Source organism: Scyliorhinus canicula, chromosome 4 (genome assembly GCF_902713615.1).
Source record: "Scyliorhinus canicula chromosome 4, sScyCan1.1, whole genome shotgun sequence".
Lineage (NCBI taxonomy): Eukaryota > Metazoa > Chordata > Chondrichthyes > Carcharhiniformes > Scyliorhinidae > Scyliorhinus > Scyliorhinus canicula.
Genome location: NC_052149.1, coordinates 72,275,888 through 72,303,776, shown reverse-complemented (window position 1 = coordinate 72,303,776; position 27,889 = coordinate 72,275,888). Strand labels below are relative to the sequence as shown.

The following is a 27,889-nucleotide window of genomic DNA, read 5'->3' as shown; positions in this document are numbered from 1 at the left end:
TAGTGATTCTCAGCTGCACTTAACTTTTTTTTTCTCCATCTCTAACTATCTATTTCTTTCTTTCTCATTTCTTTTTCTCTCCTCCTGAGTAGTAAGAAGGGGCCAGAGGATGCAGCATCTCTGATCCCACTCTTTGGCCCACCACTGGAGTCCGCTTTCGAAGGCATAAAATCAGAAGGTACTTCACACACAAAATGTCTGAACCAACAGTGAATAAATCTGCATGTGCAAAATACACAGTGTGATAATGTAAAGAACATTATTGCAACATGTCTTTTTAATAGATAGCTCTTCATGCTTCAGGATTGCCAAACACATTTTCAAGCAGGCAGTGCAGCTTTAACTGTATCATGCAACACACTTAGTTAGTGTCTGACATTCTTGGCTTGATGTGTAGTTATTGACGGATAAATCAGCACTAATTTCCACAGAGGATGCAAGGGGCAAAAGGAAGTAAAATGTGTTTGCTAGTAAACATGAGAGAATAGCTTTGAGTAAGTAAGATACAGCTTCCCAATTAAATAATAAGCAAACTACTGACAATGAAGATGAACATCCATTGCTCTGTAGATGGTCTGCAGAACCAAGGTGTGGATGTGACTAAAAATAAATCATTTTATCTGATGTCTTTCACCTTTATTGGTTTCTTTCTGCTATTTGCTTATGAGGTTCACTCTCAGAAAATGGTGCAGCTTATTAAATACACAAGTAGTTATTTGCGCTTGGGTGGGAATTGTTCAAACTCAAGAGTAGAAGATCTGAATTCCAATGAGCGGGTTGAAAATTAACATTTGTGTGACACATAATACACCAAGTGAATGGTGAACTGGCCTCCACTTGGTCATATGTTTCCTTCTGTGGTCACGTACAGGCCAAACAAGTGGTCTGAGTTGCCACTATCTCCAACGTTTATGTCAATATGTTTGAGGAGGACAGAGAGAAAATGGCCACAAATTGTGGGAGATTTGGGCAGTCCTTTCCCACATGGACAAGCAGGCACCAGACACTCCAACAAATATGGGCAGGGGTGTGACTCAGCAGTGCTCGAGTAGCCAGCCCTCCCAATGACCCAGCAAACACCAGCATGACATCCGGCATAATCCTGGCTTGACAGCTAGGATCAAGGAATCTTGGATCAAAAGAATTATAGGTTTGGGTTTCTGATGAACTGTAAAATTTATGCAGTCTATTGTTTGCAAAGTACATTATTTATACAGTATATTAATGTCCTATGTTAATTTTGTTGGCTGACTTTGTCCATGTCTTAAAGCTGTTATTGATCAGCCTGAGATCTGGGGGCCAATCCAAGCTGTTGATTCAGAAAGACAGTCACCATTGACAACGCGGTCATTTCCTATTGGAGGTAAGTTCACAGTAACCACATCCATTCTGAGACAGGATCATTAGAGATCAGACAACAAACATTTGAACTGAATATGTTATTAAACAATTATTAACGGTGGTGTGTGTGATACTGGTGTGTGACAGACACCGATGAAAGATGACCCAGTCTCTGTTCCGTTTTAGCTGAGCTCTGTTAGAATATAAATTAGAATATAAATATCCACTTTTTGTTTGCTGTAATTATTGTTTCGGATGGTTTCTGATTGAGTTACTCTTGAGAGACCAGCTTGTTGAAAAATACCATAGACACAAATTGACACAACCTGTGGTAAAGGGGCTTGAGAGCTACGAACCAGAATTCATCCAGAATGTAAACTGAAGAGCATGCATACCATGATTTTTGAACAGATGAATGCTTTTGAGTCCTTTATATCCAATTATGTGATTAGATCTGACACATTTGTGCACTGGGAACAATGTAACTTTGCACTCCCTCTTTGCCATAATGGTAGTGTTGAATCATTTGTTCCAGCAATGTATCTCTGACTAAGCAAGAGAGTGCCAGCTTTCTACAATGATGATTTTTCCAGTCTTGCTGCCATGCCTGCTGGGTTTATGCTGTAAGCTGGAGTCCTTTGGGGACTGGTCCTGAGCTGCAGCGAAGAGAGTTTTTAAAAATATTTTTAGTAGGGTATTTGCATGTTTTTATAAAAATAACAATAATAGCGACATAAACATGGTACAATAAGCATTTCCACTCCCATCACAATCTTCACACCCCCCCAACCACAAAACAACAGTCCCCCCTCCCACCTTTGGAATACTGCATCTGCTGACATTTGAATTTTCCCCGAGAAAGTCGACGAACGGCTGCCACCTCCGGGTGAACCCAACCATTGACCCTCTTAAGGTGAACTTTATTTTCTTGAGACTGAGAAACCCAGTCATGTCACTAACCCAGGTCTCTACACTCCGGGGGGGGGGGGGGGGGGGGGGGGGGCTTCGAGTTCCTCCACCTTAACAAGATCCGTCTCCGGGCTACCAGGGAGGTAAAGGCCAAGACGCCGGCCTCCTTTGCCCCCTGAACTCCCGGCTCTTCCGACACTCTAAAGATCGCCACCTCTGGATTCGGCACCACCCGTGTTTTTAGCACCGTGGACATTGCCTTAGCGAAACCCTGCCAAAACCACTCAGCTTCAGGCATGCCCAAAACATGTGGACATGATTTGTTGGGCTTCCCGCGCACACCTCTACCCCAAAAAACCTGCTCATCCAGGCCACCGTCATGTGTGCCCGGTGGACTACCTTGAATTGTATCAGGCTAAGCCTGGCACATGATGAGGAAGTATTAACCCTGCTTAGGGCATCCGCCCATAGACCCGCCTCTATCTCTCTTCCTAGCTCGTCTTCCCACTTGCCCTTAAGCTCCTCCACCGGAGTTTCTTCCGCATCCAAAAGTTCCTGGTAAATATCCGATACCATCCCCTCTCCCACCCAGGTACTGGAAACTACTCTGTCCTGTATCCCCTGTGGCGGCAGCAGTGGAAAGGCCGGCACCTGTTTTCTCAGGAAGTCTGCAAATACCTAAACCCATTCCCTGCTGGCAACTCAAATTTATCCTCCAAGGCTTTCAAGCTGGGGAAGCTGCTGTCTCTAAATAGATCCCCCATCCTTCTAATTCCTGCCCTTTGCCACCTCTGGAACCCACCATCCAGCCTACCCGGTACAAACCGATGATTATTATAAATCAGGGTCCAAATCAATGCTCCCTCCACTCTCTTATATCTCCACCACTGCCCCCAGATTCTCAGAGCTGCCACCACCACCGGACTTGTGGAGTATCGGGCTGCGACAACGGAAGAGGTGCCTTTATCAGTGCTCCCAAACCTGTGTTTTTACATGACGCTGCCTCCATCTGCTCCCACACCGACCCCTCCCCCACTACACACTTCCTAATCATGGCTATATTAGCCACCCAGTAGTAATTGCAACGGTTCGGCAGCGCCAACCCACCCTCCCACCGACGATGCTCCAGCAACACTTTCTTCACTCACAGGGTTTTACCCGCCCACACAAAGCCCAAAATAACTTTATTCAGCTGCTTGAAAAAGGCCCTCGGGATGAAGATGGGGCAGCATTGAAAGGCAAACAGAAATCTGGGGAGAACCATCATTTTCACAATCTGTACCCTCCCCGACAGTGATGGCGGGAGCATGTCCCATCTCTTAAAGTCCTCTTTCATTTGATCTACGAGCCGGGATAGGTTTAACTTGTGCAGTGCCTCCCATTTCCAGGCCACCTGGATTCCCAGATGTCGAAAGCTCCTTCCTACCATTCTAAGCGGCAGCTCTCCCAGTCTCTTCTCCTGCCCTCTTGCCTGGATCGCGAACATCTCGCTTTTTCCCATGTTCAATTTATACCCCGAAAAATTACCAAATTCCCCGAGGATCCGCAGAACTTCCCCCATCCCCTCCAACGGGTCTGAAATGTACACGGGCAGGTCATCTGCGTAAAGCGAGAATCAGTGCTCCAGCCCGCCCCGAACCAGCCCTTTCCAGTTCCTAGGCGAAGAGAGTTTTTAACTGCACGATTAAGTTAAGGTCAGAACCTGGAGCCGGTCACAAGCATCAGTGATGATGTTAAGACAGTGTTCACTGGTAACACATTTAAATAACTGCAGAAACAAATTCCTAGCAGGGCGGACTTACTTGAATAGACACAATGAATAGGGAATACTTGAATAAGGGACCACGGTAGCATAATGGTTAGCACAGTTGCTTCACAGCTCCAGGGTCCAAGGTTCAATTCCCAGGTTGGATCACTGTCTGTGTGGAGTCTGCACTTTCTCCCCGTGTCGGCGTGGGTTTCGTCCGGGTGCTCCGGTTCCCTCCCACAGTCCAAAGATGTGCAGGTTAGGTGGATTGGCCATGCTAAATTGACCTTAATGTTCAAAAAGGTTGGGTTGGGTGGGGTTACTGAGTTACGAGGAGGGTGTAGGTGAGGGCGTGGGTAGGGTGCTCTTTCCAAGGGCCAGTGCAGACTCGATGGGCCGAATGGCCTCCTTCAGCACTGTAAATTCTGTGATTCTGTGACACGCAGGAGCCTGACTCCAGCCGAACTCTCCACAGACATGGCATTGTCATTAATGCAAGGGTTACCACAGCACTTAACCTTCAGGGTGCCACAGGTACATTAGTCACGGCAGTCAATCTATAAATAGAAAAAAAGGAAAGACTTGAATTGAAATTGCATGTCTAATGACCTCAGGACATGCCAAAGCATTTATACTCACTCAGTTTTTGAGGCCTTGTTAGTTACAATATAGCAAGCAAGGTAGACAAATTGCACCCAACAACCCTCCACAAACAGAAACCAGTTAATAACCAGCTAATATGTTTTGGTAATGTTGTTAAGGGATGAATGTTGTTCAAGTCACCAGGGAGAATTTCTCAATTTGTTTCGAAATAATGCCATAGGACCTTGTGTATTAAACCTGAGAGGGTTAGCAGGCCTTTGATTTAACTTCTTATCTAATCTTTTGTGGCACCCAACTACACAAAACAGCTTTGCCTTCATAAGCTGCAAGGGGTATCACTCCATCAATGTTTGTGCCTTTCATGCACAACACAACTAGATGCCAGATTCCCAAGTAGTAGTCATTGTAAGACTAGTGTGGAGACCATAGTCCATAGAGATCATAGATTATAGTCATCATATCCCCACAAAGATAGGAGTTGTCCTCCGGTATCAAGAATATCCTCTCACCCCAAACACAGATGCATTGAGGTTTATGCAGCAATTGGAATCATTGTTGAACACATACAAGTTACCAAGACTCTGCTGCCAGATAAGGGGACACATCCAGCAATAACAAAATCTCCAGAATGATCAGGGTCTGCTGCATGTTACATATCTTTGCTTTTCTGAGTGGAATAATCAGAAAGCACCAAAAGCAAGCAGCAATAATAATGTGTTGGAGGGGACGAGGGGTTGCAGGGCTAAATGGTAAGTACAACAACCAATTATTGCACCCAGATGAAGGAGCCACTCCCAGATTGCCTTTTCAGGCTGCGAGGCTGGGCGATCATTGATTAGATCTTCTCTAAACCCTGCACCTACCCACTTATTAACAGGCCTCTGTTCATGTGTGACTACATTTCCTTTATCTGAAAATAAAGTACCAAGGATATAATTTCACTTACCTGCTGAGACGTTGGCCCATGCCCTAGCACAGACATGCTTTGGACAAAGTTGAAGCTTTAATTTTTTATTCCCTGAATGAATCTGTGCCGACTTTGATAATATGATGCTTCCATTTCTCATCAGTGCATCATTCATGATAGGTGCCAGTATGATGCCTGGCACTCTGCCTGTGTGGGAGCCTTTAGGGAATATGTTGGCCCCTCTCCTTTTACCTTTTAAAAAAATCTTTCATGGTATGTGGGCTTCAATGGCAATGCCAGCATTTACTCCCCATACCAAATTGCCTTTAAACTGAGTGGCCTGCTAGGCCACTCAGAGGGAAGTTAACAGTCAACCACATTGTGTGGTCTGGAGTCAAATGTACAGCAGGTAAGGATGGTAAATTTCCTTCCCGAAAAGACATTAGTGAACCAGATGGGTTTATATGAAAATCAATGATCGCTTTCGTGGTCACTATTACTGAGACTAGGTTTACATTCCAAACTTAGTCATTTAATTCACATTCTACCAGCTGCCACGGGAGGATTTTAAACCCACGTCCCCAGTGCATTAGCCTGGGTCTCTGGATTACTAGTCTAGTGACATGACCACGACACCACCATCTCCTCAGATCTAGCTCACAGGTTAGCCCACATGGTACATCTGCTCCCTGCACACTTTCCACTACATTTAAAGTCCATGAATTGGGATGGCATGAGGGAGTAGATATAGAACATAGAACATACAGGGCAGAAGGAGGTCATTCGGCCCATCGTGTCTGCACTGACCCACTTAAGCCCTCACTTCAACCCTATCCCCATAACCCAATAACCGCTCCTAACCTTTTTTTTTGGACACTAAGGGCAATTTAGCATGACCAATTCATCTAACCTGCACGTCTTTGGACAGTGCGTGGAAAGCGGAGCACCCGGAGGAAACCCACGCAGACACGGGGTGAACGTGCAGACTCCGCACAGACAGTGACCCAGCAAGGAATCGAATCTGGGACCCTGGCGCTGTGAAGCCACAGTGCTATCCACTTGTGCTACCGTGCTGCCCATATTGTTCTAGTCAGAGATAGCACCTCCAGCAACATTGTCTAGTACTAGACAATGCCTCGTCAGGACAGTGTGACAAACTGATTGCACCGATTAAATCAATGATGTCTTGAGGTGATCACTATATGATCCCCACGATTCAAAACGTGGAAGAGAAAATATGAGCAGTGGTCAGTTGTTTCAGCTTGCCTGGAACATGATCCATGGGGCACGATTTTATGGCTGCGTTGCGCTTGAGCAAGAGCGTGTCAAGGCCATTAGATTGCGGGAGAGGGTAAATCGAGAACCGCACCGGGCGTCGATCGGTTTGCGAACTAACCAGCCCGCTCACGTTGGCAAAATCAGGACCCCCCCCCCCCCCATAGCGTGGCAAGAAACCATTAATCACCAATTAAAGCCAATCTCCATGCAATAAACGGGAGCGACCCCCTATCTTACGGCCTCTGGTGATCTAACAGTCTCCCCAGCAATTGGTCACGTGGGCAACGATTAGTACACCATTTTGAAAATGTTAAGCTGGCAGAATGGCTGCTGTGGGGATCCGAGGAGGTGAGTAACCATCTATGCTCCCAGGCATTGAGCCCTGGGGCAGTGGGGTTGCTGCCCGAGTGCTTGGGGGGAGTAATGTGGAGCGGTAGGGGAGCGACCATGGGGGTGTCCTCGGTGTGTGGCGGGAGGGGATGACCACCATCGGTGGGGAGGTCACCACTGGGCTTGGGTGGGGGGGAGGGGAGGTATCTCAGCGCCCACAGAGCCACCATGCCACCCACGGATCATGTGTTTCCATAACGGGGGCAACCCTAGTCCCTGCCTGTCTGTCCTATCGACTACTGATAACTCCCACTGACCGGGGAGGCCTCTGGTTGGGCGTCTGAAGGCTATTACTAATAGGGAATTGGCAATTGTAGTTAAGTGATCACTTCACGCATTCCAAGTGGATTCCTGTGAGTCGGCGTGCCTAGCATCACAATCAGACAGTGGTGTCTGGACACTGCTGAACACTTAAGGAAACCACAGAATCAGCAGCCAACATCCAAACACCCAGGGGCTGAACCCCAGCACCGGGGTACTTTTCGTGACCAAAGGTGTGTGCACTGTGGAGGGGACTAGCACCCTGTCCAGGTAACGTTATGTGCAGGTGTCTGGAAAACAAGGTCTGGGAACCGGTGACCAGGGGCCCTCGCTGCGGCCAGGGGTGTTGGATGGCAGGGGATGTGGGAGGGGGAGCAATGGGGGAATGGAGGGTCCGGGGTGGAAGACATTGCTGGTTTTCAATCTCACGCCCTCTCCAATTCCTTACAGATATAACACAAGGTGGATGATATCTTGGACCCCGCGGAGGCTGTCCTCGCAGTGCTACTGGCAGGCTAGGCGGCCAGATGCCAGAGAAGGCAGTGGCACCAGCTTTGGCAGAGGCTCGAGTGGCAGCCTATGTGCCGGATCCCGCCCCACACCAGGCCACCCAATCTGCTAGGAAGGGACCTAGAGGGGGAGGGCCGCAACGGCCCAAGGTGTACAGGCATCACTGGTCCTTTGAACAGATGACGGACAGCGCGTGCCACAGGAGGCTCAACCTCAACAAGGGGACGGAACGGCACCAGTGCCATGTCCTTACGGAGGACAAGGATACCCGTTCCCAGTGGCCATCAAGGTCACCGCAATCCTGAACTTCTACTCCTCAGGATCATTCAAAGGCTTGAGCAGGGCTTGTGTGGCATCTCACAAGCTACAGCTCACAAGTGCACCCTGAGGTCGTGGATGCCCTGTTTGCCTGGACAGAAAACTATGTGAACTTTGACATGGACTAGGCCCATCAAGACGCCCGGGCAGCAGGATTCTCTGCAAGCGACTTGATGCCCATGTCCAGGAGATAATAAATGTCCCACATGTCGTCTTACGCACATGGGGCCATTGGGGAGTGCTTTACATCAACAGGAAGGGTTCCACTCCCTGAACATCCAGTTCGTGTGCGACCACCACATGAAGATCATGCACGTGTGTGTACGCTTCCCAGGATGTATGCATGACAGCTGCATCCTGGGGCAGCTGGACAACACCGGCCTCTTCGAGGAGCACCCCAGGATGACCGGTTGGCTCTTGGGGGATACGGGGAACCCGCTGAAAATCTGACTGAAGTCATCAGTACAGAGGCCAGCGACCGATGCGCAGGCACAATACAACGAGACCCATGCAGCCACCCGAGCTGTCATTGAGCGGAGCATTGGACTGCTCAAAATGCAGTTCCGATGCTCTGGTGGTGCCCTGCAATACACCCCCCAGAGGGTCACCCGCTTCGTGGTGGTCTGCTATACCCTCCACAACCTGGCACAGCAGCTGGGTGACGTGCTAGAGGTGGATGGGGAGGAACATGAGGCTACCTCTGAGGAGGATGAGCAGGTGCAGGACCAGGAGGGGCTGGGGGACGATCCTGGGGAGGATCCACAGGACCGAGGACAGGAAGCAGTGGCGAGGTTCTGGCAAGCCTGGAGGCTAGAAATGCCCTCATCTTCGCCCACTTCAGATAAGACGTGGCTTCATCCGTTATTGCACCCCCTTCTCCTCCATCCCTCCCTCCCCTCAACAACACCCTGTTCCACCCTCCCAGGGTCTTGGTCTTTGTGACATACCCCAGAGTAACGGGACTGTGTCAGGGATGTCCACTGGTCATTGTCAATGGCTGCTGCTCCTCAATCTATGCCACAGTTTGGCTCCAGCCTGGGTGCTCGCTCACACCCATCACCTACAGGTGGTGTGCCTGGGGGTGGGGGGAGGGAGGAGACACAGGGGAAAATTCACGACCACCACGCCTAGGCGGCTGGGGCAGGAGATTGGTGGTCGGCCTGAGTTGCAGAAGACAGTGCCACAGGCGTCATATTTCTCAGGTATGTTTTTTAATGCAGTACATGCGCCCCCGACTGCCCCAAGTCCCCAAACCTCACACCTTCTATTCCCCCCCCCCCCCCCCCCCCCCCCCCCCCCCCGCCGTACTGTCTGTGATCCTCGACCTACTTAGCCTATCATGCTCTACTGCTGAGTCTAGGTGTGTCCCTAGGATACACATCTGAGGTGGAGGCAGCCTGCTGCTTACCGTGTCCTGTAGTCTTTGATCCCCTTTGCCTCGAGAGGCCCTGTAGCCGGGGCGGCGCCCCAGCTAACCTATTGGCGGCACATACCCCGCTGTGCCACCCTGTTCTGGATGCTGACTCCAAGACGCTCCATTGTCAAGGGGTGAAACCCAGGGGAGCTGGGGGAGCTGTCGCCACTCTGTAGGTTGGCTCCAGGTTGGCACTCAGCACACCCTCCTCCCAGTCAGTGCTCATAGGGCCCTGAGATTCACCTTGGGACGAAGGGGCAGCCGCTGACAGGCCTCTCCTGCCGGCGTGGATTAAACCACCTACCTGACCGGCGGGATTGGCGGCGCGGGCAGGATCCGGGGTCCTGGGTGGGGGGGGGCTGGGCAATCTGACCCCGGGGGGTGCCGGGCAATCTGACCCCGGGGGGGTGCCCCCACAGTGGCCTGGTCCGCGATCGGGGCCCACCAATCGGCGGGGGGGGCCTGTGCCGTGGGGGCACTCTTTTTCTTCCGCCTTCGCCATGGTCTTCACCATGGCGGAGGCGGAAGAGACCCCCTCCCCTGCGCATGCGCCGGTATGACATCAGCAGCCGCTGACGCTTCGGCGCATGCGCGGACTTACGCCAGCCGGCGAAGACCTTTCGGCCCCGGCTGGCGTGGCGCCAAAGGCCGTTCACGCCAGCCAGCGGAGTGGGAACCACTCTGGCACGGGCCTAGCCCCTCAATGTGAGGGCTTGGCCCCTAAAGGTGCGGTTCACTCCACTCCAACACGCCAGGACCCCCCGCCCCGTCGGGTAGGGGAGAATCCCGGCCAAGGTTTGTGTCTCTTGTGCTGATGGAGGGTTGGGATGACAGCTGTGCTGCAAATATGGTGGTCTCCTCAGACCGTCCCTCCAAGGGTGGTACAGTAGTACAGTGGTTAGCACAGTTGCTTCACAGCGCCAATGTCCTGGTTCAATTCCCGGCTTGGGTCACTGTGTGCGGAATCTGCACGTTCTCCCCGTGTCTGCGTGGGTTTCCTCCGGGTGCTCCGGTTTCCCCCCACAAGTCCCGAGAGACGTGCTGTTAGGTAATTTGGACATTCTGAATTCTCCCTTCGTGTACCCGAACAGGTGCCAGAGTGTGGCGACTAGGGGATTTTCACAGTAACTTCATTGTAGTATTAATGTAAGCCTACTTGTGACAATAAAGATTATTATTAAAAGATGTTTTCATGAGAGGCATTGGGTGAACCACCCTGGATGGACCAGCACTGTCGGATGGAGATCCTGTGGGATATGGACATGTGGTCAGTGGGAGGGATGGGTCAGGATTCTGATGTCTGGCACCCCACCGCCCTTCTTGGCTCTCTCTCATCTGTTGTGGGCAAACGTCTCCTGTGGGGACACAGAGGGGGCATCGTGAGCCACACGCATCATTTATTGTGGAGGGAAGAGGGAGGGGAAGCGGTGCTGGGATGCAGGAGGGAGGGAAAATAGTCCTAACTCACTATCTTAAACTATGCAAGTGGAAATACCAAATGAGGTGTTTTGAGTTATGATCTATCTGGTCCACTGACGATACGGAGGGGTAAATCTGTGACTTTACTGGCAACCCTTCAATACTATTTAGACAAATACAATTTAAGGTACTGCATAGGGCTCATATGACCGGGACAAGGTTGAGCCAGTTTTTTGGGACCGAGGACAGGTGTATTAGGTGCTCAGGGAGCCCAGCAAACCATGTCCACATGTTCTGGGCATGCCCAGCGCTGGGGGAATTTTGTAAGGGTGTAGCAAGGACGGTATCGAGGGTGGTAGGATCCAGGGTCAATCCAGGCTGGGGACTCGCAATCTTTGGGGTTGCAGTGGAGCCGGGAGTGCAGGAGGAGAAAGAGGCCGGTGTTCTGGCCTTTGCGTCCCTAGTAGCCCGGCGGAGGATTCTTCTTCAGTGGAAGGATGGGAGGCCCCCAAGCGTGGAGGCCTGGATCAACGATATGGCGGGGTTTATTAAATTGGAGAGGGTGAAATTTGCCCTAAGGGGGTCAGTGTAGGGGTTTTTCAGGAGATGGCAACCCTGGCAGAACGGTAAAAACAAAATATCTTTTTTGCCACTGACGGGCGTTAATTTATTGTTTCTCTTTTGTATTTACGGGGGGGGGGGGGTTCTGTTTTTTTTTTGTTCTTAGAATTTTCTGTTATCGTTCTCTTTTTTGTGAAAATGTGAATAAAAATTATTTTTTTTTAAAAAATACTATTTAGACAATAAGACAAATTTCTTATGGCAGCCTCAGATCAGCAATACTTAAGTTTATTTTATGGTAAATGCTCAAGAGCCCCATAAAGACGGCCAAAATATAATTTCCACCATTGCTATGTTTTACAGCTCCAGTCAGATAGTTCATCGTAGAAAATGCTGAGCACCTCTGTTTCTGAAGGCTCACTGCAGATGACACTAAATTGAACACTTGCGACTCAGATCTTTGGTTTGATCAAATTATAAGATCATAAGAAATAGAAACAGGAGTAGGCCATTCAGCCCTTTGAATCTGTTCCACCATTTAATAAGATCGTGGCTGATCTAACATTTATCAAGTCCTGCCCCATCTCCATAACCCTTAATTCCCTAACTGTTTAAAAACCAATCAATCTCATTGGCTGGAGGACCTGCGAGGGAATGAACACGTGGTCAGTGGGAGGGATGGGTCAGTTGGTATGGTATTAACAACTCGTGTGACAGTCCATCCGGGTGGGGCCCGTTGGATCCTCACCTCTGCGGCACGCACCAATCTCCGCATTGGTGACCGCTCTGTCCTCCGCCACCCCCGTAACTTAAAGATCGTGAGGATTCTTATGTTCGGCAACTCTCTGCTAGCCTGGGCCCTCTCCCGCCGATTGAAGGAGAGCCTCTCTTGTGGAGACATAGGGAGGGCATCGTTAGCTACACGTGTGGTTCACATTGGTGGGGGTGTGGTGTGAAGGAATGGGAATGAAGGGCGGTTGGGGGGGGGGGCAAATGGAGGATTGAGGGGGTGCTGTTCATGTTGGGGGTGGGGGGTTTTGGGCGGAGGGGGTCAACCCATCCGTGCTGCCCAGTGTAAAAGTTGACCTTCTTGCGGCACTGGATGCCAGTCCTTCTGGTCATGCCTCCCGAGCTGAATACCGCTGCCACTTCATCTCGGGTGGCACTGGTTGCCCTGTGGCTCATCCTCCTGGACCTCGGAGAACAGGACATCCCTCCTGACCTCCACTGCATCTAGGATCCTCCCCAGGTCTGCGTTTCCAAACCTTGAGGTTGGTCATCTTGGCGCCGTGGCTGCGAGCTAAGTGGGGTTGGCTATGCAAGTGCTGCTTAAGTGCTGCTCAACCTTGTTAGAGGGGAGGGGGGGGTGGTGCTGGTGATGCAGTTCTGGCGAATTGGCTGCCAAGCTTTCATTTGCGGCTTGAAACCCGTGGGGCCTCATAAGTGGACCAATCAATGTTGAACTGTTTTGCTGGGCCAAGCGCCAGAAGCCTCGGAACAGTTTCCGCTCACTACCACACTTTGAATTCTTTATGGAGAATCGCGCCCCATATCACCTCTTATTCTTCTGAACTACAATGAATACAGACCCAAACATGTTTAATTTTTCCTCATACGGTAGTCCCTCCACACCTGGGATCATCCGAATAAACCTCTGTACTGCCATATATATTTCCTTTAATAAGGGGACCAAAACTGTACACAATGTTCTAAATGTGGCCTCACTAGTACCTTGTACAGTTGCAGTCTTCCTCCATATAAATAATAATCCGCCTTCTCATTCTTCCAAAATCAGCAATCTCACATTTTCCCACATTGGCTTCCATTTGCAAATTTTCTGCCCACTAGCTGGGGAGCCTGGTGCATTTGGAGGGGTGAACAGAGCTGTCTGTAAGACTTATTAGTGACCAGCCATCTCAAGAAGGGAATGGGAGAGAATTTAATTTCCTCTTCTCCTGTCAATATCTTTCTGTAAACTATTTATATCCTGTTACAAACTGCCTCCCCTCCCACCTTTGTATCATCCACAGATTTGACCACTGTACCCTCTGTTCCTTCTTCTAAAACATTAACATGTATTGTGAAGAGTTGTGGTCCCAGCACTGATCCCTATGGCACTCCACTGGTGACCTCCCTCCAACGTGAGAAAGAGCCCTTACCATTACTCACTGCTTCCTGTTAAGGAGTATTGTTACAATGCTTTTCTATTAACGGGTTAAGAGTAGCTGCACAGATTCAGTTGGTGGACTCCATTGTTACCCCAGACATTTCAGCAGGTTTGGCATACTCCTAAATGAAGGCCTGAAATGTCATATGTACAAGTCCTTTTGTAGAAAAGCCCTCCCAGAATGCCTGAACTTAGATGATTGATCAATCAGTAGCTGTCTGCTCATCTATCTCTGTCTCCACCTTCACACTAGCACCGGTGATTTACCATTCATCCAGTGCCTCCTTCTACAACTAATGGACAACCCTTTCTCGTACCCTCACTCTGCCCCCTTTTCCTTCACATAACATCCAGAAACTAAGCATTTCCCAGAGATCACTAGCACAGATTTCATGTGTTATGTTACTGCATTACAATCCATGCCTGTATCTCATACAATGAATGATAGTGTCGGAGGAGAAAGAAAAATAAGTGCTGGGTAATACTAACCCTGAGCTTGGAAGAAGCTTTGATTTCTCTGCGTTGATTACCTCAATGCAGTCTCTCAAATACTACAAGGGACCACAAGGTAAGAGTGAGAGACCTAGGTACCAGGTCTCCACTCTATTCATGTGGTTGCTGAAATCATAAAAATCCAAGTGTCAGTGAGCCGATAGAACCCTAGTCATAGTTCATTTGAAACACTGTGCCCTCAGACAGAGTGATTTGATGATACCTGCCCATTCTGCAAGGATGTTTTTCTGATCTGTACAACAGCTACACACATTGAGAAGTGCACTTACCAATTTCCCAAAGGAGCTGCATTTTTCAATTAGTTTATTTCTGCTTTCATTTACCCTTTTTAGCACGGGAAATCTACCTTAAAGTGTCAGTCTCAGCTCAGTAAGTTGTGGGTTCAAGCCCCACTGCAGTACTTGAACACATTTTCTAGGCTGATTCTTCAGTACGATTCTGGAAAAAGCACATTCTTGTTAAGAGGTCGTGTGTTGTGGATGAGAAATTCAACTCAGGCTCCATCTGCCTGTTCAGGTGAATGGAAAACATCCAATGGCACATTTTCAAAGCAAGCAGGAAGTTTTCTCCAAAAGAAATTTACTGCTTATTCGTTTGTTTGTTTGTGCAAAATTAGCTGCTGTGTTTTCCCACATAATAACAGTGACTAGACTTCAAAATTGGTGAAATGTGCTACACGATTGCCAATCATTTCTCCAACCTATTTATGAAATGTTACTGATTCCCTGATTGCAGAAGTCCTTTTTTTAAAATACGTTAATTATAAATGTTATTATTCTTTTAACTCCAAACAGTGTAAAACTCAACAAATAATGTTTAATTTTTGTTAAGATCCCTATAGAGACTGGCAACTGTAAAAACAAATAGTGACCGACTAAAAAGATCAGATAAACAAGATTTCAAGTTCTAAGATTTTTACTGTAACAAATTAAAAGCGACATTGACTAATGCTATTTTTGTGGGTAACTTGTACTTTAAACCACAGAAAAGACCCCTCATGTGACTTTTAACATGACTAATAATCCCACACCACAGTTATACTTTACTCTATCCCTTCAATGAATACCTTATTCTCTCTGCTCCCAATGGCCTACTTCTTTTTCCTCAGCAGGTATCATCTGATCTCCAAAATGAAGGTAACATGAAGCACCTGGGCCCTGTACCAAGATAGAAATGCTAATTAGCTTTCCTCCTGACCCCCCACCCCCCGGGACTCTTTTCTAGCTTGACATTAAATAGACAGTTTAAAGTATAACTGTTTAGAAAGCATTGAACATACAGTGCAGTGTCCTGGATATTCAGCTCTCTAACTAAAGCTAGGTGAATCTTCCAGCCTTGTTTAAATCCTCACAAATGTGGTCTCTTCAATCTTAGCATGGGCTCCCACCCTCCTTCTGCATAATAAAGACAGCATTCTCTCTACTTCAGGTGCACGACTGGCTGCCTTGTGCTCTCTCTCTCTCTCATTTCTTTCGTATTCTAGCAGAATTCTTTGCCTTTGTGTGTTTTAGGGATATCTTAGAAAAACTTTATATCCTGATGCTGCAATAGGTTGCTATGGACTCTGCTGTTCTCAAAACCCATCACTGTGGTAACATGAATCACTTGGGCCCTGTACCAAGATAGAAATGCTAATTAGCTTTCCTCCCCCCCCCCCCCCCCCCCCCCCCCCCGGACTATCTTCTAGCTTGACATTAAATAGACAGTTTAAAGTATAACTGTTTAGAAAGCATTGAACATACAGTGCAGAAGGAGGCCAGTTAGCCCAGCGAGTCTGCACCAACCCACTTAAGCCCTCACTTCCACCCTATCCCCATAACTCAATAATCCCTTTTTGGTCACTAAGGGCAATTTATAATGGCAAATCCACCTAACCTGCATGTCTTTAGACTGTAGGAGGAAACCGGAGCACCCAGAGGAAACCCACGCAGACACAGGGAGAACGGGCAGACTCTGCACAGACAGTGATCCAGCGGGGAATTGAACCTGGGATCCTGGCACTGTGAAGTTACAGTGCTAACCACTATGCTACCGTGCTGCCTCACATTCCGAACACCAAACTAACAATATACCCACAGTCAGCCTAGATGTTCCTGCCATTGTCTGCAGGAAATAAATTGTTGCACTTTCTTCCAGTGAAACAACTTGGGTTCCATTTTACCCTTTATCACCCAAGGCACCAAAGCTTGTTATTGGGCAGAATTCAGTAGATCACATGACCCACTTAATTTTGCCATTTTACCCTAAATTAGACAACAGTCCCAAACCTTATAAATGATATATTTGTAATACTTCTTGGTTGTTTTGTGGTTCCCCCTTGCAGCTCCTCCTCCACTTCCTCCAAAAAATGTTCCAGCCACACCACCTCGCACAGGGTCACCACCGGCAGAGGGTTCAGGTAGGGATTTGTAGTTTAGCGCTTTGTAACATTGAGCTGTAAAATAGTCAGCTTCTCACTTAACTACTTTGCAGTCTTTTCAGTGGAACAAGCTTATATGGAGCAAACGCCAGCATAGACAGTTTGGGCAGAATGGCCTGTTTCTGTGGTGTAGGCTCGGTGTAACTATGAATAGCCATAAATTAAGATATAACACAATGGAAAACTACTGCTCTAATTGGAAATGACTTTTTATTTTCAGCCTATTTTATGTATATCTCAGTTCACACTTTCATATCAATAATTTTTAAAATTCTGCAGTACTAACCTCGGTGGTTTCTTTGCTACTTCTCAATGCTTTGACTATCTCAAGCTTTGACTATCACCCAGTGCACTCTTAGTGCAGAATTGATCTGTGCAGCCCAGCACAATCCCAGGTTCATCCTTGATGTGCTGTGTTAGCTGATTCCAGTCAGGGTAGTGAGGGTGCTACAAAAGATTTAGCATCTCTCGAGGAGAAGAATAAATCTGCCAATGTCCCACTGAGGTGTCTAATGCCCCCTACTGGAAAGTGCTTGTGTGGCTGTCGGATGAGGACATGCATTGCATGGTAGAATGTGCTGACACTCACTATTTAGGCTCAGGTATGAAAAAAGGTTACTTGGACAAAGCACCGGAGGTCGCCAGTGCTTCCAATGGGGTAGTATTTTGCAGAACGTTCATGAAATGTTCCTTCATTTCTTTTTTAAAATGTTTCAAACCTGGTTCTTTGTTAATATTGAATTTTTCAGTCTTTTGACACAATGTATATGTTCTTGAGTTTTACTTTGTGTTTAATCTTTTGTTCTTTTGATTCCTGATTTTTTTTTCGCTCTTGAATTTTGAACTTAAGACCACACTAGTCTGAAAGGCACCAAATCAGACCTTGATGCAGCAACGCGGCAGCCTTTACCGAATTCAGATCATGAGACTGTAGGGAATGACCAGGGCAAATCAGAGCCCCAACCTGACAAACTGTTATCTATCAATGACCTGGATGACATTTTTGGCCCAGTTGCATCTCCCAGATCTGGAGTCGTCCTGTCGAAGAACAAGTGGATCGATTTCTCTGATCAACCAGCCAGCGACGAGGTTTTACCAGTGGCTCTGAGTGAAAACAGGTGTCTCGATGCCCCTCTAAGTATTTCTGTACCTCTCGACCACGATGGGAGTGAGAAAAAATGTTCTGAGCAGGCTTTGGTCAAGTTCGAAAAGAGCGAGTCGTCCTCCTCCCTGAAAGAGCTCGCTATGGGGCAAAAGACCACGCCCCCTCCCCCTCCACCTCCTACCTACAGGACAGTGGTATCTTCTCCAGGACCCAGTTCAGGCAGTGGCGTGTCCAGCAGCAGTGGTACGTGGTGTTTCATTGAACACTGCACTAGCATGTCCACACTGGAGCCTGCCTTCACTGAGAAGCCTCAATGGCAGCAACAAGACTGGCTTCTTCCTGCTTCTGTCCTGTTGTATTTGTGCTGTTCCATTCTGTGCTAAGCTCTGCTATTTCTGTGTTCTTTTGAAGGCACGCGAGTCTGTAGTTACATTCCACCCACCCCTCCCCACAAAAGCTTCACCTCTAACCTTTTATTGAAACTGGCCGACAGGTTCTTTTACAATACATGTAATATTGCAAAGCCTGCTGTGTGTACCAAGCATGCAACATCAAGGAATTAAGAAAATCAGCATAAACTGAGAAATTTATTCGAGTGTTACTTTTTATGCATCATTGTGATGGCCCAATTGATAAATGAACAACTGCTCCATTGCCGGAGTACAACAATTGTCCACCCAGCCCTCTACCCACACCACAGGCTATGCCACTGGCTATGGGCAGGATATATTATCAAAGCTTCTAATTTCAAATTATCATCTAGCAACACTCTCTCCCACCCACCCGTCCACTAGACAAATCCACATATGTGAGTTTCTGATGAGGGCAGGATTAGGTGCACCAGCAGCACTCCCATAGTCTCATTACCTTTCATACTTCATTGCTCAAACTGAAATAATGGTCATTTGTATGAAGTGGTATAGTTTTTTTTTAAATTTAGGAATATCTGGTATCAAATTGGCTGGAGAGGTCTCTAAATAGGAATAAACCTGTGGTCAGTATAAGATTCCCTTTATGCAGTCCATACCCATGGTTATGTTGCTGATACGGCAGCAGGGTTTAATGTGGGGACCACCAAACCTGAGATCTGTTCTCCCCTCTTTGAGTGCTGCTGAGTCCATTGGAGGATCAATACAATAGAAGTCGTGCAGCTCTGTGGGCTTACAGAAACATCATCAGAGACCCAAAACTCACAGCTCTATGACAAAATATAGGCCAGACCTTTCCAGCCATTCACACTGTTGGGATCGCAGGTTCCCGGTGGTGGGTGGGTGGATTCAAAGGGAAATCCCATTCACGGGGGGGGGGGGGGACCAGAAGATCCTGCCAATGGCAGGTCACGTCCATAGACAAGAAATATGCCGCGAGGAGTGCGGAAACCCCCCCCCCCCCCATAATCATTTTCACTCACTGTCAGCGAAGCATTATCACTTTCAATGGAACTTATAAACTGCAATAACAATGAACTTTCCCAATAGCTTGGTAGGTAATTGGTGTGGCACTAATTCATACTGACTGAAAAGGACCCAGGTTTGAACTCTGGCCTGTGTTGCTTTCATTGACTGCAGTGAAGAGCTGAATGTCAGTGTAACCCACTCTAACAATTTATTCCTGAGTCCAGTGTTTGGAAGAAACTTTTTTTAAATGAATGTGCTTCAGACAGGAAATTTAATGTAAATTTCCTGCATTAACCGTAAGTAAATGGTGAATGTTGACAATGCTACAAACTTCACCTCTCCAAAACTACTTCCTGTCAGCCAATTTCCACCACCTCCCTCAGACCTCCCTGTTGTCTAATTAGATCACATCTATGTCTTGCTAAGTGCACATTTTCTTCATGGTTTATAACCATAAGAGGAGTTTATGGTTATATAGCTTTTTTGTCCCAATGTTGCAGCTTTCATTAACCATTATTTGTTTGTATATCAATCTTCTTTCACAAACATAGATGATGGGGATGCGAATGAAAATGTATACACAATTGATGAAGAATTGCATTGCCATTTTTGATGCTGGGTCATACACACTAGTAAATTCCAGATTGTTCTGTGTCGAGTTAGCTGTTCACAGTTAAGCTGTTAGAATTACCTGGTGTCCTTCAGCTGGGAGGAGAAAACTCGGGGATGGTTCCCATTCCTGATTGCTATCCTGTGAATTCTACTGGAAGGTAATGGGTGTAACTGGGAGATGGTGTCAGTGAGTGATAGGAAATGTACAGCAGAACAAATTTCCTCTTCCATTGACTTGGGTGGGAATGAATAGAAGGCTGGTTTGTATAATGAGCTGCTAAATCGATGTCATCCATTTTACACCATTGCCGAAAGTTGCAATTCTCCCCGCTCGTACAGTTTGTGAATATTGGATTTGGCAGCGATGCTGTTCACAGTTGAATAGCCTGCCAACGCTTGCTTTTTTAAATCTCTCATCGATGAAGAACAACAAGAATCAGCACATCAAAAGAGGAGGGAGAAAAAGTAAATCAATTGAAAAGAACTGATAAAGTTTTGCCCTAGCTTGAAGCCAGCTTGAAAATTAAGATGCAACACCAAAGCAAAAATATTGTCCTTGCCAGTAAAGCGGCCTTAGATGCATCCATCATAGGAAACCCCTTTCAAAAAACATTCAAACACAAAGAACACAGGAACAAGAGTTTTACTCACTTATCCCCTTGAGTCTGTTCCATTATTCAACAAGTCTGTGATCTGGTGAGAGAGAGTTTCAAACTCTACCATATTTTCATGAAGAAATGTCCCCTAATTTAACTCTTGCAAGATCAGGCTCTAGTTTTTTGACCGGGCCCCTGAACTCTAGACTCCTGAACTAGTGGAAACAAATTCTCCCTATGTACCCTATCTGTCCCCTTAATATCTTGAATACTGCAAACAAATCACCCCTTCACTTTCTGAATTCCTGGCAATACTTTTTTTCTCTTGTCATAGCTTAGACTTCAGGTAGCATTCTATTAAATCTGCACGCGCACTCCCCCAAGCCCAGTATGTTCTTCCTCAGGTAGCTCTTGAGGAAATACAAGAATTTCAATATCTAATTTCCTAACCTGGTTTATAGTTTTATTTTTCTTGACGCTGATGTAGTAATTGTGTTCAATTAGGTATTTGAATAGTCTTCTGGCATGTACCATACTGACTGTTGAATCATGAACAAAGAATGGCTAATCTTGCAATGTAGTAGAGCGCCACCAACACTGCTGGGCGGGAGAGGGGGGTTGAGAGGGGAGTGAAATCACAGCATGGTCAGACAGGGTCAAAAGAACCTTTAAAACATTTTATCTGGAATTTTTTATGGGCGAAGAGGAACAAAAGCTTCCTCCTGCTGAGGCTTCCTCCATGGCTTGTAATAATTTTAAACCATGTCTACTTATTTTTAGGTTCTTCATCTCCTGCCCGCCCAGCAACACCATCGGGCTTGACCAGTAACACTCCTCCGCCTCCACCACCTCGCCCTCCATCACGGCCTAAACTGCCTCCTGGAAAGCCTGGTGTTACCGACATGGTATGTTTTGGTGTGTTCCTGTCATATTCAATATAAGCATGTAACAGAAAGAGATGTTAAATGTCCCACTCAGAAACTACAGAGAGAAAGCCATTTCTTGCACTTGGTCTGTTTGTGGTTCAGAGCCACACAGTCCAGTGAACTGGGCAGCGATAGCTTCCTAAAAGGCAGAATACCTTTCTGACAACCTTTAAACATAGGCATATCAGCTATTCTTCGTAAGTATGTGGGTGAAGTCCAGTCATATCCAGTCATGATATTGGCTCTGCGTTACAATTAAGACATGGGGCCAGTTTTTACATTGAGGTGGCCAGCTTAAGTTGGGAAATTTCTCGTCCTGGGAAAATGTGTCCCGAATGGTGCAATTTTCATTCTGTGGGCGATGGTGGTTCCAGATGGAGTCAGATCGAAGTTGGCCATGATTTGAAATGCCCGCCCCAGTTCTCAGGGACCTTGTCCCAATGCTTTGTGAAATATTAGGCCATCTAGCTCTCACCCCTTACACCCCCCACCCACTCCTCATGCCCCACCCATGGATCGAAATCTCTTGCATTCCTTCAAATCTGGCCTCTTGTGTACACATCCACCATTAAGGCCTTCAGCTGCCTAGGGCCCAAGCTCTGGAATACCCTCCCTAAACCTGTCTCTATTAAGATGACGCATTAAAATCTGTTAGGCTAAGTTTTTGGTCACTTGTCCTAACTTTAAAAACACAAATTTGAGATGTGGGTGCTATTGGGAAGGCCATTAATTGTCCATCCCTATTTGCTGAAAAGCCACCTTGAAGCACGACTGCAGGCCGTGTGCATTCTAGTTTTTTCTAGCTGTTTTTGATATGACTGGGAGGCTTGTTAGACCATTTCAGAGGAGAGTTAAGAATCACATATGGGACAGGTCAAGAAAGGGCAGCAGGTTTTCTTTTCTCAAAGACATCAATGAAGCAGTTGGGTTTTTAATGACAATCTGCTAGGTTCATTTCCACCATTAATGAGCAGCTTTTTAATTCCAAATTTATTCAATTAAAATTCCCCAGCTGCCTTTGTGGGGTTTGATCACACAGCTTCTTACTGGAAGAAGCTTCATGATTACTAGTATAACCACTATGCTACTGTAACCTTAATTTCTCTCCACGTGTCTCAGTGTCAAACATGTTTTTATAATGTCCATGTAAAGCACCTTGAAATACTTTCTATGTTAAAAAATGCAACTTGTTTTTGTGGAGAAAGAAGACCAAGTCTCCATATAGCTCTTTCTGTCAACTTAGCAGCAAGGGCAAGCTTCCTCTTAAATTAGTCTAAAGTGGATGCAAGTTTTAGTTACGTTTTACAATACATCAGTTCACTCTAGTTTTCTGTACACTTAGGCTAGGCTAGGTGTCCCTTTTGCCCATCTGAAATGTATCAAAGTGTTCTCCGTTGGCAATAGAAACTGCTTTAAGTACCCAAGGTTATTTTTAACCTCTTCTATCATCTAGTTTTACAAAACACTTTAGCATTGACTCTTGTTATTGATTTTTGTAGAAAAGAAATTTGGGAATATTTTTCTTCTGTAACAATAATGTTTATACAGAACCTAAATTAATAAATTATCTGTGAATCCATTGGAAATTCATATGTAATTGAACAATTTACAAGATTCAGCACAACAGAAAGAGCTAAAAAGTGAGGTAGATGTTCAAGGAACCATTTCGATACAAACTTTATAGAATTTTAGGAAGCAATAAGCCATGTCCACCAGCAGACTTGTTGCAATATTCATGAGCACTGAAGTCCACTGTTTCTCGATGCTTTTGTGCCCAAATCAGAGAATTCAGCTTCAAGAGATTTCTGGGAATTCAGAAAAGTCCAGAGTCGCACTCTTTAAATAGATCTCAATCTAATTTCTTTCAATATGCCACAGGGCTGGATTATCACCATGTTGGGATGATGCAGCAGCCCTTGGAAGATGGTGGGTAGTTACTGATTCCACGATTTTGACTGCATTCCCAGGCTGTCTGATTTTAAAGTGTGCCTTTAAATGATGCAAATTGGTTTGAGTCCAAAGCACAAACCCAGAACTCCTAACCTAGCTCACTCCATTTCAGAGATAGGAATGTCCTACCTCTTCGCAATTTTCATTGATGTGGGTGGACCGAGTGTTTAAAGAGTCATGGTTCATGGCACCAAAGAGGTCTGCATTAGGGGACCTTTTAAAAGGTGAATTCATAAGGCTTTCCTCTTCCCATCAGCCTGCAATGCCAAGGTATGCTCACTGCCCAACACCCCCATGGCTCCTCAAGCCCCTATGGTGCCTCATGCCCCTATGCCAATCTATACCCTTCTAACCACCCCCCTCCCCATGGTCCATCATGCATTTATACAAAGCTATGGCATGTCCATGCCCATTTACCCATTATACATTGTAAATAAACACAGTAAAAATGACACTGGAGATCAGAGAGCCAGAACTGCAAATCAAGCAATGTTTTTCCTGGGGCTCAATTGTATTAGTACTCCAATGGAAGTCTAAACGCTTAGAATAAATGCTGAGGCTTGGCAGCGTACCCAGGCATCCAGTAGATTGTTGAATCACCAGAGCCCCAAGAAAAAAATTATTGATTGACAGCTCTGGGTAACTGATCTCTGTTGTCAATTTCACAATAATTAATAACACAAAATTAAGATATCCCAAGGGCTTACAGTTTCTGTTATTGATACTTTAAAGGGACTGGATGATGACACTTCTATTTCTGTTCAGAAAAAAACTTTTTTTCTACATAGTGGAAATAAATAAATTAATGACTTTTTAAATTAATGCCCTCACACAACCTATTGTCCCTATAGGGTTCTTTGGTTCTGTAGAGTGTGCTGTGGGTCAGTGAGGATGGAAGAGCCATAGTTTAGCATAGTCAGCATGAGGAGTCATAGGGGGTCAGTGGGAGCATGAGGTGTTATGAATGGGGCAAGGGAAGACTGTGGAGGGGGAGAGTAGTGTGAGGAGTGTTTTGATTTTAATTGGGATGAAGATCCATAGCACTGAGGCGGGCCTTTTAAACAGCCCATCCCACCACCCACCAGTCCCTTGTGGATGCCTCTGATCTCTTTCCCAGATTAGCTGACCCAATTCCAGCCTACAATCACCCTCTGGCAATGAGGATCCCGAGCTTGCCAATCTCTGTCCTCCCTTAATACTGGCCTCTGTCACTTCCTCAATTTTCTCCAACACTGGCACCTATGCCTGCGTACTGAACCCTGAAATTCCCTCCCTCCATCTCTCCACCTCTACTTCCTTCTCCATTAAGATGCACCTTAATTCTAACCTGTTCGATGAAGATTTTGGTCAACATCTGGTTATGTATTTGACTAAGCTCCTGTGAAGTAGCATGAGATATTTTACTGCTATATAAACACAGATTGTCGTTATTATTGAATAACTTGTCATGTGCATCTAATGTTATCATTTTACCATTGTACATTTGCTGATTCCAGTTAGAATAGCAATCAGGGTAAATTTGGCTAGAGTATTCCTGTTTTTTTTAAAGTATTTTTATATTTTTATTAAAATTTTAGCGTCAACAAACGACAGTTGACGGTAACTGGCTGTCCGAAATGCAAAATAAACAAACCCCATCTCTTGTGGAACCCCTCATTTACCCCCCTGAGGGCAAATATCACCTTCTGAAGATGTAAGACCATTAGATCCCTAGCCACGCTGAAGCACAGGGTAGAGAAGCTGACCTCCACACCAATCAAAACCACCTGTGAGTGATCAATGAGGCGAAGGCTAAAACATCTGCCTCCACTCCCATCTGCAACTCCAGCAGGTCCGACACCCCAAATATGGGCCCCAAGGGACCTGGCTCCAAATCCACATGCAGAACACAAACACAGAACATACAGTGCATCGTCGAGCCCATACATACATTTGGCCCATCGAGACTGCACAGACCCACCCAAGCCCTCACTTTCACCCTATCTCCATTAACCCCTCCTAACCTTTTTGGTCACTAAGGGTAATTTATCGTGGCCAATCCACCTAACCTGCACGTCTTTGGAATATGGGAGGAAACCGGAGCACCCAGAGGAAACCCACGCAGACACGGGGAGAACGGGCAGACTCCGCACAGACAGTGACCCAGCTGGGAATCGAACCCGGGACCCTGGCGCTGTGAAGCCACAGTGCTATCCACTTGTGCTACCGTGATTGGCGATATGCTGAAAAATGACCCCAAACGTTCTTCCAATTTCGGGCAGGACCAGAGCATGTGCGCATGACTAGCTGAACCCCTCCCAAACTGCTCGCAAGTACCCTCTACCCCCTCAAACAGTTGACTCATCCTTAACTTCATCAAATGCACCCTGTGCACCACCTTCAACTGTATCAACCCCAGCCTCGCGCACGAGGTTGAGGCATACACCCTCTGCAGCACCTCACACAACACAGTCTGCCCTCCAGCATTATCTCCAACTCCTCCGCCCAATTGACCTTAACCCCCTCCATAGACACTTTGTCCTCCTCCAAAATCCTCCCATGAATCGCCAAGACGACCCCACCCTCCAACCCCATTACCGACATCACTTCTTCCACCAATGAGGGCCAGGCGCTATCAGAAAAGCAGAAAAACCTTTCTAACAAAGTCCCGCACTTGAATATACAGAGAACCCTACTCACGCAGAAACCCAAACTTCCCCATCAATTTCTCCACGCTTGCAAACCTCCCCTCCAAAAACAAATCCTTTATCTCCTTCACCCCTCTCTCATCCCATCCTCACACCCTCACATCCATCCTCCCTGGTTCAGATTCCCGCTCGAGGATTCCTTAATTATGGAAATATCCTGCTCCTGATTTCTTCTCAGTGATTCAGTGTTTGAGGGAGTGGATAAAGTTAACATCGGGCTTGGCTGTGATGCTAATCACAGTTCAATAATCTGAAAACACTCATTGTCTTGGCTCACATACAAAGTAAGTGAACTTAAAGTTCTGGAGGATTGCCAGCAACCACAGAACTACAAGAGGAAATAGGAAGAATAATTAGTATAATTTCAAGCTTACAATGGGTTTCATTGCTTATGTCTTATGAATCTCATGAACAAAATGATGAAATGTTTATTTAGGAACTTGATGTGGTAATGTATAATTTGATCTGCATTAAGGCACAATTCAATAACCAGCAATTATTTTGGTTTGTGTTTTGCAGTCCAGGTCTTTTAGTCCTCCAATACATTCATCTAGCCCTCCACCAGTAGCACCATTAGCTCGAGCAGAAAGCACTTCCTCCATATCTTCGACGAACTCACTGAGTGCGGCCACCACCCCTACAGTCGGTAAAATATTCTCCTTGACCTTTCTTTCTGTGACAGTACATTTAAAACATGGAATAAATGCTGCTGTTTGACTTCAGGAAGCTACTTTCAAAGTTTTTTTTTTAATATGGCTGTCTTCTTTCATGTTCCTGCACACATACAAGCCCAAAATAAACACACACATGAAAACAGTTCTTAATCTCTACGTGTTAACAATATATTGGGTGGGATTCTTCAGTCCCCAGCCGCGTGTTTCTCAGCCAATTGCTGGTGGCGGGATTCTCTCATCCCACAACTTGTCAGTGGGATTCCCCATTGAAGCCACCCATGCCACTGGGAAACCCAGCCCGCGGTAAAATAGAATTTCAGCCATTAACTCCAGTCTGTCCTGAGTTAGTTCAGTGGCAATAGGGTTGTTGTGATTTGCCTCAACACTACCTAGGTTAAATAATGGGGAACAGCCCCTGTCCCTCACTGTTTCCTGTCAACTCCTGATTGCTATACAGTGACTCCAGTTGGAAAGTGTATGTGTGTAAATGTAGTTGGTGTGGACAGAATCAGGCTGGATGTAATGACTCCGGTCGATTAGCCAGTTGGTACTTAAATCCTGTTTGGGTTCACAGAATGGTCTATCGAATAATGTGCCAAATTGCAACCAACATTTGTGGATCCATAACCAATCTGAATTCCGTACCTTATGGCAAAAGTTAGATGTCTCTCTTCCCCCCCCCCCCAAAAAATGATTCTTGAATTTAAATACAATATACAGGAAATATTCTGGAGTTTGCACATTCTCCCTATGTCTGCATGGGTCTCGCCCCCACAACCCAAAGATGTGCAGGGTAGATGAATTGGCCACGCTAAATTGCCCTTAATTGGAAAAAAAACCTGAGTACACTAAATTTATAAAATAAAAAAATATATTTTAAAAATATATCCAGGAAATAATTTTCATTCCTGTTTTGAGGGTGATCATCATGCAGCACAAGAACAGTCAGCAGGCGGCTATGATAAACTCATATAATTTGATAAGCACTGATTAGAATTTATCTTACTGAGTGATTGCTGATTCGAAATATTATAAACTAGTTCATCCACTTGGATTAGCATACATTTAAAATCACAATTGTGTGTGTTCTATATTATGTAAGTGTGCATGGGTTAGAAAGGAACTGATTTAACTAAATGTTAGCTGTATTAATGCCCATACTTTGTAAAGTATTTTCAAGGGCTC

General features: G+C 46.2%; 1 protein-coding gene across 6 annotated transcripts in view; it reads left to right on the top strand.

Annotated features, from left to right (window-relative positions):
• sgip1a (SH3GL interacting endocytic adaptor 1a) overlaps positions 1–27,889 on the top strand; it is a 282,072-nt gene that overhangs the window by 200,128 nt on the left and 54,055 nt on the right. For 5 of the 6 annotated variants that reach the window (XR_005460343.1, XM_038794456.1, XM_038794455.1 and 2 more), the window contains exons 11-16: positions 93–178; positions 1,271–1,363; positions 16,662–16,736; positions 17,608–18,105; positions 21,248–21,372; positions 26,550–26,676. Coding sequence is in view for 5 of the 6 variants with exons in the window: in XM_038794456.1 (XP_038650384.1) it covers positions 93–178; positions 1,271–1,363; positions 16,662–16,736; positions 17,608–18,105; positions 21,248–21,372; positions 26,550–26,676 (1,004 nt within the window). In the remaining variant the exon portion in view is untranslated. The remainder of the gene's footprint in view (positions 1–92; positions 179–1,270; positions 1,364–16,661; positions 16,737–17,607; positions 18,106–21,247; positions 21,373–26,549; positions 26,677–27,889) is intronic. The other variant, XM_038794457.1, reaches the window with a different exon arrangement.